The sequence below is a fragment of the Canis lupus genome, chromosome 30 (assembly GCF_003254725.2).
Source record: "Canis lupus dingo isolate Sandy chromosome 30, ASM325472v2, whole genome shotgun sequence".
Taxonomy (NCBI): domain Eukaryota; kingdom Metazoa; phylum Chordata; class Mammalia; order Carnivora; family Canidae; genus Canis; species Canis lupus.
Window position 1 is genome coordinate 32598631 of NC_064272.1, and position 14650 is coordinate 32613280.

At 49.7% G+C, this 14650-nt stretch overlaps 1 protein-coding gene across 3 annotated transcripts in view; it reads right to left on the reverse strand.

Moving 5' to 3' along the window:
- ITGA11 (integrin subunit alpha 11) overlaps positions 1-14650 on the reverse strand; it is a 113873-nt gene that overhangs the window by 44850 nt on the left and 54373 nt on the right. For 2 of the 3 annotated variants that reach the window (XM_025472354.3, XM_035708700.2), the window contains 5 exons: positions 12154-12245; positions 9132-9246; positions 6351-6478; positions 4674-4822; positions 401-545 (listed from right to left, as the gene is read on the reverse strand). In XM_025472354.3, the coding sequence (XP_025328139.1) occupies positions 401-545; positions 4674-4822; positions 6351-6478; positions 9132-9246; positions 12154-12245 (629 nt within the window). The remainder of the gene's footprint in view (positions 1-400; positions 546-4673; positions 4823-6350; positions 6479-9131; positions 9247-12153; positions 12246-14650) is intronic. The other variant, XM_035708701.2, reaches the window with a different exon arrangement.

The following is a 14650-nucleotide window of genomic DNA, read 5'->3' on the forward strand; positions in this document are numbered from 1 at the left end:
CGAGTGGTGGGGGCCACCATTACAATCACAGAGAGAACTTGAGGTCCCACTTGTAGTTTGAAATAGGTTGTCTCGTAGAGGCCAGATAAGGCCCCTGTTCTAAGATAAGGTTCTGGGGGCTGGGTGGCTTGGGGTGTTTCCTAGAGTTTTGAGGTTTCAGAACCTCCCTGGTGATGGAGAACTACTCCTCCCCCAACCCCTACAACTGTTGTGGTCAGCCCCAGACAGTGCTGAAGGAAAATTTTCAAGTTACTCTTTAGGAGAGGATGAAACAAGGAGAGGCCTATTGGAGGGCCTGGACAGCTTGTCCACTACCCAGAAAAATGACCCAGGGAGTCCCCAGGGGTTTGATGGCAAAGCCTCTAGGGGAGCAGGGTGGAACACACGGGGCAGGACTCACGGCCACAGCATATCTGGTCACGTTGTCTCTCTCGCTTTGCTGGATCACCTTCTCCAGGTCTGGGCTGTCATGGGACTCCCCATCTGTTATGACGATCATCACCTTCTTGGCTCCCTTCCTTCCACCTTTCTGGAAAGCCTCGGAACTGAAACCAGAGCATAGGGAGAGGGTCACAAGAGCGATGTAGGGATGGAACAGCCCCCAGCACTCCTCCAGAGGGGCAGCCACAGAAGCAAGGCCAAGCCCATTCAGCTCCTGGGGCAGGGTGGTGGTGGTGGGAGCAACCCAACAGGGTTGGGATCTCGAACCAGTGAATAAGCACTGGGTTGAGATGCTCACATTACTTGTTCACCAGCTGCTCAGAAGGGTCATGTATCTGCTTGTCTTTTTTTTTTTTTTGTAAGGATTTATTTATTTTAGAGGGAGAGAAAATGAGTACAAGCGGGAGGGGCAGAGGGAGAGGGAGAAACTCAAGCAGACTCTGTGCTGTGCGCAGAGCCTGACGCAGGGCTTGATCTGATGACCCTGAGATCACGACCTGAGCCAAAACAAGGGTCAGACGCTGAATTGACTGTGCCACTCAGGAGCCCCTGCTTTAAAATGACTTTAAAAAGTCCCTTTATAGTCTTGATCATGCTGTTTGGGGTAAGCAAAGGGGGCAGGATGGGTTTGGGAAGAAAGTTCAAGGCCCGACGGAGACCTTTATACGCGCTAAGTTAGTGGTTCAAAAACCCAGCTGTACATTAGAATCACCTGGGGAATTTAAAAAATGATGCCCAGGCCCCACCTGGGCATGTAATCAGGAGCTCTGGGGGCATGGCCTGGGCATCAGTATTTTTCAAAAGATCTGATGAATACTGATGTTTAGACCCACTTCTCTACATACTGAAAAGGTGACGGGCCAGAGTAACTCAACACTCAAATGACACTCATCATAAAATACACGGAATGAAGCCTGCATGAAGTTCTGATTTTTCCCACAAGGACTATTTTGGTTCTATTTTGGGAACTATTAAAGTATCCAATTCCATGACAAATATTCCTCTTTCTTGCTTTTTTTTTTTTTTTTTTTTTCTTGCTTGCTTTTTATTTTGTTTTCAGTGCCTGGAGCAGGTGCTTGGCCTGCTTGTTGGGCCACCCAGCCAGGGGCAGGGGGGTCTGGTATGATGCCCTGCTGGCAACCCATCTCACACACAAACTGGCTCTGGAAACATCACTAGTTCTTGGTGCTTCTGTGGTCGGCCCTCCTTTAGACTGTGAGGTTCTGAGTAGGAATGACATGGTCTGGACCAGATATCTGGCCCAGCAGGTAGAATTTTCCAGTAAGGATCTGAAAATAAATGTTTCCCTTAGACTCTGTGGTGACTCTTCTTGGGTCTCACCCATGGATTTAAGCTCCCCAAAGTGAGATTAAAGCTCGTCACCAGAGGTATCTCTTGTTACATGGCGAGCTGATGAACTGATGTGCACGATGTAGACGTTGAGGAATTCACAAAGCCTGGAATGAGTTAGTTCAGAGCATCTTCAAGCTCCCAGTTAAGAGAAACAGACCATCTGCCATTCTCTAGCTCTGTGATATTGTAGATATACTGACTTAAAAAAAAACCCTCTAATTTTAATATGAGCTGTGAACTGAAGGAGGCCAGAGGTACACTTGATGTGACTACAGCAAATTTTGAGCTTAAGCCTGACCTCGTGGAGGGAGAACTCTACTAGTCCCTGAAAGGAGATTCTAGTTATTTCTATAACCTCATCGAAGGGTCAGGCCCAGGCACAAAATTCTGCAAAAAAAGTATGGCAGGGGAGAAATCAGGGTTCATTGTATATGGAGCCAAGAAAATTTTGGGGTTCATATTTTCATATAGTGGAATCGTGTGAATTTCTGTATGAATCTGTAATGGTGTGAATATTGACATGAATCATCAGATTTAAAACTGTGATCTTGCATTGTGTCAAAAGGCTTGGATTTGTTCCTTCGTAAATCAGAGTATAAGTCCCTTGAGAGCAGTGAGAGCTTTATATTCACAACTCACCTTCTGGAAACCAAATGATCTATGGAAACGGAAGTCATATCATGTGTCCTTTCTGCTCAAAATGTGTACTGGCTGCCACTTATTTCAGGTCCTGACAGTAGCCCACCAACCCATCATAATCTGGCCCAGTCATCCCTCTGAGCCCTTCCTCCTGTTTGCTTGCCTTAATAAGAAGGGTTAAGTCAACTAAGGTGGGATCCACATTGTACCCAGAGCCTCCAAGCCATACACGACTACCAGAATCACCTTTATGTGCTTATCTGATGAAAACACTCCCGAGCCCAAGAGCCCTCAGTGGCCACTCATGGTTGTTTTAGCTATGACATTATCATCCCCCAAATCTGGCTCCAATATCCCCAAACACAACCCCCATTCCATTGTCAAAGCCTCCAAACATAATCATTCCTTAACTTTCCCTCTCTTCTGTTCTTGGCCAGGTGATGGTCTTCTTTCCACCTCTCCCTGATTGAATCCTGGGGTCTTCCTAGGACAAGCCAAATGCCAGCCTCTCTTAGCAATCCTCCCTTGGATCCTACCCTTTCATCCTCACTGAGTTAGGCTGATGCTCATCAGAGTTCCCTATTGGGTCAGGGGCCACAGGTAATCATCTTTGTAACCCCTCAAGTCCATGGTCTGGATCTTTATGCTTTTGCAGGTGCACACACACAAAAATGCATTGTGAATAACTGAATGAGGAGAGGCAACTTTTCACTTTAAAATGCACCTCCCTGTAGTTTGGTTCAAACCACTTGGTGGGTTCCACACTCGTAATTGGCCTGGGGTTGGTGGGCTGCATCCCTGAATGAGTCCGTTAGTTCACACCGAGGAAGCGATAGCTCAGCGGGTTTGGGCTTTCTCTGTTGCTGTGGCAATTTCATGAGGGCGTGTTGGGGTCACAGGGGCTCATCCCAGTGACGGCAAAGCAGCAAAATGGCCCGTTCCTTGTGAGGATGAGTAAGAGCCATATTCACATGGAGGGAGGTTCATTTAGGAAAAAAGTTTCAGTGAGTTTTATCAGCAAACAGAAGCATCTTGGTGGAGTCATTGCTTAATTATAAAAAGTTGTAAAGTTGGAAAAAAAACCTCATCATTTGACCATATGAAATCACGTTATTACTAAATTCTGTAAATGCATGGGCTAATCCTATGTGAGGTGGGATTATGCGAGAAGGGGCCTGTGGTCTCAATGGGCAGAGCAGAACTTGTATTTGTAGATGTAGAATTTATATTTAAAATCTATATGCCTCAGACGATGTAGTCACCTTAGGGGTTTAGGCCGCAGCTTGAAAGATCTTGGGGAATTGCTCAAAATCACTCCTCGATTTCAGTGGGGGGTGAGCACAATGTTCTGAGCAATGGTGGTGTCTCCGGAGCACGCATGGAGCCAGCTGCGAGGGCATGGTCCAGAGGTAACATTCATTATCATTGTGAGTGAGTTCCGGTGTGATTTTTAAGGACTTTAGGAGTCAGATTTAAGGATTTAAGGATCTTCCTCCCACTCCACTGACGACACGCACTCCGCAGGAAGATCCTGCCCTCACGGAACCCACGTACTTTTTATTAGGGTCTCTGTGGCACAGCGCATTTTCCACAGCTGGTTGCAACAACACCTTCCCATCCCAAATGCTCTTCTGTGACGTGGCCTTGCCATTCCTCCCTCAAGAGGCAGAATCAAATTCTCTTCCCCTTGAGTCTAGACTGGCTCTAATGACTTGCTTGATCAACAGAATATGGCAAAAGTCATATGCGAGACTTCAGGGGGTAGGTCTCAGGCACTCTCAGAGTTCCTGTGTGGGCCTCCTGGAAAGCTCTCTTGGGACACTCCTTCTCAGAGACTGGCTGCTACACCATGAGAAAACCGACTCATATGGCCACATGTGGGGGTGCTCAAGTCACCAGCCCACACTGAGCTCCCAACCAACAACAAGCAACAACTGCCAGTCACATGAGTGTGCCATTTTGGATGTCCATTCCAGTCAACCCCTCCCATGACAACAGCCCCAGCAGGCACACCAAACTACAACCATAGGAGAGAACCCCAGAGAGAATGGACCAGCTGGGCCCAGCCTACCCCGTAACTTGGAGGGATTAATAAATGATTGTCTCGAGGCACAGAATTTTGTGGAGGTTTGTTACACAGCAACGTAGAACTAGAACAGTTATCTGAGATTTAAGTAAGTCATTATTATTATTTCTATTTTATTAGGGTTGGTTTTTTTTTTTTTTTTTTCATTTTTTACCGAGCAAATTCGATGCCAAATGCCGTCCGGGTCTCTGTCCCTCCTCTCTGCTCAATGTGGCTGGCAGCTTCCACTACATCTTTTACAGACCTGTAGTCATTGAGGTGAAATTCATGCACCACGTCTTCTCCGTACTGGACAACTCCAACCTGCGGGAGAGGGGAGAGGACAACAGAACATGCTGACCCCTGAAAACTGGACCCTCGGCAGTGAGGTTCCCTGGAGTCATCTCTGTCTGTGGCTGTTGGGGAGTACAGAGGGTGGGGGACCATCCCGATGGTGAGTCACTGGGAAGGAAAACAGTTCAACAGGGCTCTAGAAAAATGGGTGGCTTGGTGAGGCCTGTGGAAGGTTCATCTCCAGAGAGGAGAGTGTGAGTTAAAGAAAGACCCTACAACGGGTGCCTGGGTGGCTCACTCAGTTGAGCATCTGACTTTTGAATTTGGCTCAGGTCATGATCTGGGGGTCGTGGGATCGAGTCCCAGGTCACTGCTCTACTCTGAGCCTGGAGCCTACTTAGGATTCTCTTCCTCCCTCTCCCTCTGACCCTCCTAGCTTGCGCTCATGCTCTCTCTCTCTCAAAAATAAAATAAAATAAAATAAAATAAAATAAAATAAAAATAAAGAAAGGCCCAACAGATTATGTTTCTTGCTTGAACACAGGATTGAAGCCTAAAATATTAGGAGTAGCATGCCTGGAAAGCCAGGGCATTTTTCATCAAATGTTGGAATCAAGGTTCCTGAAAAATTGGAAGAGAACCTTTTATTCCCAAGGTCAATAATATATAGACAATATTAATAGCCTCAAAACAAACAAAAATCCTTAAAGGCCTACAGTAGGACTAGAATAATAAAACCTTCCTGTTGGACAGGCCTCAAGTTTATTTGGTGCCTTTTTAATGCCCGACTTTTGGCCCATGATACCCTAAGGATAATCTTCCTGTCGTGGGGAAGTCATTACTTCTTGAGAAAGCCCACTCCCTTTTTAACTGCTCTAATTGTTCCAAAATAATTTCCTAGGGATGCCTGGTAGCTCAGTGGTTGAGTGTATGCCTTTGGCTCAGGGCATGATCCCAGGGTCCTGGGATGGAGTCCCGCATCGGGCTCCTCGCAGGGAGTCTGCTTCTCCCTTCTGCCTATGTCTCTGCCTCTCTGTATGTCTCTCATGAATAAATAAATAAAATCTTTAAGAAAAATAATCTCCTAGATTGACTGGAAATCTGCCACCTTGTACTTCCTATATGTCGGTCCTCACTTGGTCGGCCAAAACAATACAGTATAAATCTACCCCTCTTTAGCCAAGTGGTAGTTTGGACATGTGCTGGCAGCTATGAGCTCCCCACTCAGTCTTCTCTCAAGATCTAATTATCCCCCGTGCCTCACTCAGCAGGGATCCACTCAACCTTTCCTGCCTTCCTTCCTTCCTACTCTTCCTACTCAAAGTCATTCTTCATCGGTAGCATCGACAGGTTTTACCGATGAAGTAGGGCCTCCCCCAGACTGTCCCCAGATGCACCCAGCAGAGATGGGTGTCCTGGGCTGCAGGGCCTCGGCCTGGCCCCTGCACCTATACCTTATTAGCATGTGCAAGGAGGCTCCTCCATGCCCCTGGGGCAGCGTCTTCCATAGGTCTGGGAAGCCCTGGTCAGAGGTGAAAAGAGTCCCAGAGACACTTACCTGGATCTGTCCAGGGCCAATGTAAAATTTCTTCAGGATGTTGATGAGGAAGTGTTGAACCTCCACCCAGGGGTAGATGCTGTTGGAGCCATCCAGGACAATGACGATGTCCATGTAGGTCTGGCATCCTGGGAAGTGGGGACATGTGGTCATGGCTGCCCAGTGACTCAGTGTCTGCAATGAGTCTCTGATTCTACAGATGAGTGTCCAGATGAGTCTACTGGATGGGTGTCCAGATGAGTGTCCGTAGGACAACAGAGGAAGGACCCTGTCATTCCCTGGGCTGGGCAGTTGTCCTTGGGCTAGTCATTTATTTGGACAACATGAATGATGAGCCCAGGAATTCTGGGCTCTGCTCAACCACTCTGAGCTTGTTGTTTGAACCAAGCTTAAATTCACCCTGACTGCCTCTGCTCTTCATCAGGGCCCAACCTACCACCAGCTGGCTAATGTTCTGCGGCAGCCATCCTGCCCAGATCAGCAGCTCACAGTCATTTGTTTTACTGTCGTGGGCAGGATGCACTGACCACTTTCAGCCCAAATGAGTGAGTTTCATTTTTTAGGAGAGCGGTAAAGGGTGATGGCTTAGGACGAGGAATCTGGTATCAGACTGTTTGATTCCTGGCTTTGCCGAGCTCTAGCTGTGTGACCTTACACCTGTTCCTTCTGCTGTAAAAACAGACCTGGTGACAGGAGAGGACTGCCAGGAGGAATCAAGGAGATGAGGCTTCTAAAGGGCTGAGCACAAAGTCAACTCTCAAGAAATCTTAGTGGATCCTCTTAGTTTTTTTTTTTTTTCTTTTTTAAAGCAAATTACTTTGTTAATGTGACAGTGACATCATAAGGTCAAGCATTTATGCATTTACCTGTGCTCTGAACATAAACGTTTCTCTATTTCCCAATAATACTAGTATCAAGTTAAAATAAATGACAAAAAACAACAAAGAAACGTTGGTACTGTAACAAATGCAAAAAAACTTCTTTTAAAATCGAAGTAACTTGTTTCTATTGGTGAACAGTTGTGGTTACTTTGAAATTAGACGTCCCAGCGTGGTATGATACACACATACTGTATTATAGCATATCCTATTAAAATATTGGTTATCTGCTGACTTGTACTGGAGAATTTTCACACTGTTGTAAAGTCTACTTTATAGCAGAAGCTTTTGTGTGTTAACCATTCCAGTAACTCCTTCATCATGAAGGTGCCATTGGTTGAGGTCAGTGGTGATCAGAGATAAGAAAGTGGCAGCTTTGGGCTTGGGGGCCCATCGCAGGCTTTATGTTTGGGAGAGCATTTTAGAAGCATTTAGGTGACTTGGCAGCTCAGAATCACCTCTGCTTCTGGAGTCGTGTAGTGGTTCTTGTACCACCTGTATGCCGTGTGTGGCAGGTGACGGCCCAATCCTTCTGGGCTGACAGCACCAGAGAGCTTTGTCCTTTCCCAGGCTGGTCTAGCTTAATGCCTGTGGACCGGGCAGCTGAGTGGCGCTGGTGGTCACGGAGGTGACTGAGACAGAAACTCCTTAGTTAGGGGTGGGGGGTTCCTAACCTAATGGTGGGGGACCAGGTTTCTTTTATTTTTAAGCCATGCTTATTATTAGAATGCATTCACTATTGCTAACTTCTTTCTTGCAACTTCACATTTTTCTTTTGAAGCATCTTGGAAAGAGCTTTGCTTTAGATCTGTGGTTCCTAAACAGGGCTGCACACTCCAGTGAACACACACACACACACACACACATACACACACACACACACACACCCTAGCTGGGGCTTGTCCCAGATCTACTGAGTTAGAGACACCAAAGGAGTGGCCCTGGGATCTGTGTCTGATAAGCCCCCAGCACACCGCTGCTGGTGAGCCAGATGGCAGGTCTCCCCCAGAGGAGTTCCTGGAGGCTTGGATGGTCATTTGTTGGCCTGAGGTGAGATTCCCTATTCACACCTCATGTGACTGAGATTGGGCCTCCTCCCCAGCCACAGCACCGCCTTTCCCTTGGCCACCTGGTGAGCATGGAATCAACACTTCCTCCTCACCCTTACAAGGATGACTTTTCCATCCCTGCTGCGCTGATGCTTCCCTCTTCCTCTGCACCAAGCACTGTCCTGTCCTTCAATCTCTGATTGGGCCTGTTGTCTGGGGGAAGCTGCTGCTAGCTAGAGGTGTGAATCCTCTCACCCTCAGTGAGAGGGTTAGCAGCTGCTTGGGTGACGGTATTCAGCCCAGAGGAAATAGGCTCGGAGCCAAGTAGTCTGGGCTTGCAGGAGACAAGGTCTGAACATTATTCCCCAGATTCACTTGGTGGGTGGGGAGTGGATGGGAGGTTTTGTGTTCCATGAGGGTCTGTGCAAGCTGGGCAGAGCTTCCTGATATTCAGGAACACCAGTTAGAGGGGATTGTTCCTGGGGATATTTCTGTTTTCCTTGGTCTTCCATCTACAAGGCAGCTGCATTGCATAACATCAGAGGGCACCATTCACATTGTAGTCTAAGTGAACAATGTCCCCAGAGTTGTACTTTGCATAGCTTGCTTGCTGTACTCCATGGCCCAGCAACCTCTTCCTCACTCACAGTGGGTTTGCAGTGAGCCTCTCTGACTGCTAGGATTGTCTTCATAACCTCAGTTCATTTGCCTCCCACCATTGCTCTGCCCCAGAGATTCTGGAGGACGGTGGCGCTGGAGTACAGGTGCTGCTTTGTAGCTGCAGGGTGGCAGTGATCAGAGCTGGGAGCCTCCCATGACTGTTAGCATGGGTCTGCAGAGTTGAAGCTACTTACTTTGGAGAGCTGGGGCTACCGTCTTGGAGAACCTGAAGTTGGAGTTGACTCTTGAACACATTCCTGTGGTGTAGTAGGAACTCCCACACTCGTGAGACCAGAGTGGGCTGCAGGCCTGTGAAACACAGTGCAGACCCCCCAGTCAGCTGGGGGGGATCTCTGGGAGGGTCCAGGCCCAACAGCCTTTGGCCCAGCCCAACCTCCATGACCCAAGACAGACATTCTCTATCTGAGTATTGGTACTCCAAGGATTTAGAGAGTCTTCTTGGAGTCTAACTGAATTCTTTCTTGCTCTGATGTATTCTATCTAGTTCCCTTGGTTTCAGATGGAATGGAGAAAAACTAATCTTAGAGTCCTTGTTGTATTTTCAAGGGTCCCATTCTCTGTCCCATCATCTAGAGTTGTGACGCTCCTTCACCCTACCTGCCCACACCACCCACCACACAGCATCATCCATAGGAGTGGACCCTTCAAGGTCACTAGAGGAGCCTCTCTGTCTGAAGAGGTCCCCTGAAGGTTCTTACTGGGAAAATTTCCAGGACTGGGCCCCAGCAATATGCCCATGCCTCTTACTGGGGAAAGAAAAAAAAGAATGTTTCTGCTCTTTCTCTGAAACTTGCTACCAAACACATTGATGTCAGCTCTTCATTTAAAGACTGAGTGATGAGTCCCCCTCAGAGTCAGGGTTGTTAAAAATGAAAACCTTGACCCATGTCTCCATTTTTGTCTGGCTGCCAAGAAGCCCAGGACTAAATTTTGTGCTGCAATTTCCTTTGGTTTGGAAAAATAATTATTCCATTTCTAATTCCTTTCTTTAATTAGCTTTCTTTTTTTAGTCAGATTTTAAAGGTTTTGTTTTATCTGCATCCTTTATTGAAGCTGTAGTAAATTATTTCTGGAAGAAGGGGGAGAATGAAGAATAGGAGGGTGGATCATGGATGATGGATGATGGATAGGTGGACAGATGATGGATGGATGGGTGGATAGATGGACAGATGATGGATGGATAGATAGATGGATAGATGATAGATGGATGGATGAGTGGATAGATGACAGATGGATAGGTGGCTGGATGATGGATAATGGATGGATGGATAGATGGATAGATGGATAGATGGATAGATGGGTGGGTAGATGGATGTATGGATAGGTGGATAGATTATGGATGGTGGATGGATGGATGGATGGATGGATGGATGGATGGGTAGGTGGATGGATGGATGAATGGATGATGGATGGATGGGGATAGGTGGATAGATGATGGGTGGGTGGGTGGCTGGATGATGGATAATGGATGAATGGATGGATGGATGGATGGATATATGATGGATGCATGGATGGGTGGGCAGATGGATGGGTGGATAGGTGGATAGATGATGGATGGATGACTGAGTGGATGGATGATGGATAATGGGATAGATGGATGAATACATGGATGATGGATAATGGATGATGGATGGATGTAGGAATGGATGGATGGAAGGATAAATGAATGAGTGGGTGAATAGATGAATGGAGAGATAAACAATTGGTTGGGGAATGGACAATAAGTGAATAGATGAACAAAAGTTGCCATTTATAAACCAGGGACTTAATTAACACATGGAAACCCCAGAGGGTGTATCATACCATCCTTCTTGGGCCTTCATCCTTGTGAAGTAGGTGGAATCAATTCGGTAGGAACATAATAAGGAGCTTTAGAAGGAAAAGGGAGTAGCAACAAGGGCCCCTGACAGGTCTGTGTATGGACAGTACCCAGCATCCTGTTTGCCTTGGTTGGGATGATGAAGGGCTGTGGGCTGGCCATAGATGGGGGCACCTATGGACTTTCCCTGGAAGGGCCACTCTACTCTCTTCAGCCCCTGAGCATCCCACTCATCTTGTTGTCCTGGTGTCTGGTGCTCCACACCCTGAATGTCCCATCTGTCCACAGAAACGTACTCTTGGATAAGAACAAAGAGTGATACAAGCGCTCCCTCCCATCTTAAAATGAGTAGCTCATTTTATTGGGCTTTCTGGGGTAATTTTTCTCTGAAATCATCTCCTGCAGCTGTTTCTAGAACTAGCAGTCCCAGCAGGATCCTGTTTTGAATCTCTAGCATTGCCCAACTCATGGTGGCAAGGAGCAGGCCGTGCCTGCCACGAGGCCACCCGCGCTTGCTGACTGTGTGCAGAGTTTGCACGTGCTCGTCTGGGCAGGGTGCAGAGACCTCTGCGAGCAGGCCTTTTTTGCCTCAACATCACGTTTACGCTACTCATTGACTTATCAGCTCTCCCTCCACCAGAATTTAAGCCACAGCAGGCCAGGAGCTCTGTTGACTGCTGATTCCCCAGTGTCTGGCATTGGGCTCGGCACATGGTAAGTGCTCAAAACGTTGTTTAAATGAATAAATGTCCCTACTTCAGCACAAGTACCCCTCCTCTTCCTTCCTTGCTGAGACCCGTTGTCTCTTCTTTAAAAGCAAATCAAAAGCCTCCTCCAGAAAGCCTTCCCATGCAACCCTGTGCAGGCTGGGTGGCCTGTCACTGTGTATCTCTTTCCTCGGTCGTAGCAAATCCATGTTCTCTCATTTATGGCTTCCCTTCAGAGACTTCTTAGGGTGTGTGGTGTGTCCTGTTTCTTTGATCAAACCTGGAGCAGAGATTCGGTCTCTGCCTCAGAAATGTGGCTCTCCAGAAGGAGGCATAGGCTCCCTCTGCCCTGTTGGCGCTCTTTATTACTGTTCCTTTCAGGCTGTCCATCCCTCATCCCCAGGGTAGGCACACAAAAGAGCTCAATATGTCCTCCTGCTGGGGCTGCCCACCTCAAAAGTTGAGGGCACCCGGCAGACAGAATGGCACAGAAAGGAAGCCAGTGGAGGAGCTGCTGCGTGAGCGTGTGGACAGGCAGCCTGGTGGACAGAGTGCGAGTGTCATGTAAGGACATGTTAACTCACCCCCTGCCTCTCTGGCCCTGAGCAGAGGGTACATGGGGCAGGAGGGCCTGGGACTTAGAAAGACAGTGGGGTGGGCGGCTCTTACCAGGAAGCTGTTGTCCTTGGGGTTGGTGGCCAGGCTCAGGCCGAGGCGCATGTTGTCCTTCCGCTCCGACACGTTAGACAGAGTGACCCTTCCTGGGGTGGGAGGGAGAAACTTAGCCCACAGCCCTCTCCCGCCCACCCCACACCCCTCGGCCACCAGAGGTGCCTGTGGCAGGGTCGGGGCCTCGCAGAGTCCTCCCTGATTCCCCTGCCCATCGTGCAGCCCTTCATGGTGTACCAAGGGCTTGCCCAGACACGTCTTATTCCTTCCCCACAGTTCCCTGTGAGATGAGGAAACTGAGTCTCAGAGAGGCCAAGCGACCTGCTCAAGGTCACCCCGTAAGCACACAGCAGAGCCCTGCATCGCCTAGTCTGGCGTTTTTCCTCCTCCAGACGTCTGACCGGTCCCTGGCACTCCTCACGTGTCCCGTCCTGCACACGCCAGAGCGCAGGCCCTAGGCTGGCTTCCCCTGGGCTGCGTCCCCTCCGCATTTCCCTTCAAGCCGCTCTGCTATCAGAACTCAGCAGTCCGTGTTCTACTCGGAGCCCAGGTCTCTGGTCATCTGGTAAACCGACGGATGCTAGCTGATTCTCCCACGGGTGGCCAGAGCCCTCTGCAGGTGTGGGAGTCTGGCGAGAACGTCACTCTGCGCTCAGTTGCCAGGAGGGCTGGTTAGCAGCAGGGTCATCAGCCAACCCGAGTGTCGGGAGAGGCCTGTGGCCAATTAGAATTGCTCAAAGGAGTTCTGTGAAGGTCTTACTAGAGCATCCCACCGGCCACGGAAGGGGAGGAAGCAGGCTCGACTTCCCCTTCTGTGCACCGGGGTGTACGTGGCTGCGTGTCGGGGTGAACCCACGTGTAGGGGGGCCTGTGGCAGGGGGCAGAGTTTAGGAGGAGGTGAGCCAGGCCTTCCATTGCAGGCCCACCCTCACGTACTGTGGGGGGCAAGTAGATGGCATCCTCAGCACCTTCCGAGGACCCGGGTGGCCCCCGAGAATGGTTTGCATTTAGCTTTGTGGGCGGCTGGCAGGGTGAAGAGGGGCGCAGGCCAGGCAATAGCAGAGGCCCGAGCTTCGCCGCCTAACTGCGCTGTGGGCTGCGGGGCGGGGGGCAGCTGGGTTGGTTGTTTTTTTTTCTCTCTGAGTTCCCTCGGTTGGTAGTAGGGCTTCTCTGGAAATCCAGCCCCTCTTGGCTGGAGGTTGTGAGGGACCGGGATTGTTTGGTTTTGTCTGTCCAAAGAAGCCAGAGAGAGAAAAGACTGGTAATAACCCTGTGTTTTTACAATGCCTATCACTTACATGCGCCCCACCCCGTACCCCCTGTGGGTCCTGGGGGCCCCAGGGGTCAGCATTTCTGTTTCACAGATGAGAAAATTGAGATGCAGGGGGTGGGGGGGCTTCGTGACTTCTAGAAGGTCAGTTGCTGATAAATGAGAGAGTGGGGACTTGAGGCCAGGCTGCGCCTCCTGAGCTGTCCCGTCTGGTGGCGGGGTGGTGGTGGCAGTGGGGTGGTGGTGACAAATCCAGAGAGGAAGCTCCGAGCCCCGACTGGACAACCTCCACCCCTGAGCGTGTGGGGATTTCTGCCCTCTGTTTGTGTCGGGCACGCCGGCCGCCTCGCCTCACCCCACCGTGCACCACCTCCTTCCTCCTGGTCTCAGAGCCCGGAGTCCTTAGTCGGACTGCTGGCCTGGAAGCAGCTGAGTGTAGTGGGGAGACTCGGGGTCGCGTCCTGCCTCGTGGACTTGGGGCAGTCACCACCCTCTCTGGGCCTCGGTCTGCTGGTCTACGACCAGGAGACACTGGCATCTTTCTCAGTGGGTCTGTGTGAGGACCATGGGCACGAGCCCCGGCTCACGCAGAGTCCGCCCTCCTGAGTCGCATCCTCTGCTTGAGCCTCAGCCCTTCCCTAAAGCCCCGACTTCATCCTGGTGTCGGGAAGGAAGGCATTGGCTTTTTCACACTGAGTTGTGAATGGCTGCCACCCATCTAGCCTTCCCTGGAGAGAGAAGAAAGAACATTCCTGGCTCGGTGAGGCTCACAGGCTGGAAAGGCCATAGGAAAACCCAGGAGTCAGGTTTCCCAGCCTTGCGTTTTCCACTGTGGGGATAAGCCGCCAGATGGTCTTCCTGCCGTGCACTTTCTCTCGGTGGGAAAGAAACCCTCTTCAAATGGAGGGCTTCCTGATTGGTTCATTTCCTCTGCCCTGACTCACTGGGCTGCCCACCACCTCCCAGCTTATGCCCAGCTCAGGAATGTTTTCCAGGCTCTCACTGCCAGCAGGGGAAACTTTCTGCAGTAGAGGAAATTAAATGATGGGTCATGTGTCTGCGTCCCCACCTGGACCAGCAGTTTCTCTTGGTGGCCTCAGCCTTGAACCCCTCAGGTCTCACCCCTCCCACCCCCCTCCTTGTGCCCTCTGCCCCAGCTGCATGGCCTTTCTTTCTGTCCTCAACAGAGTAAGCTCATTCCTACCGCAGGGCCTTTGCATATGCTCT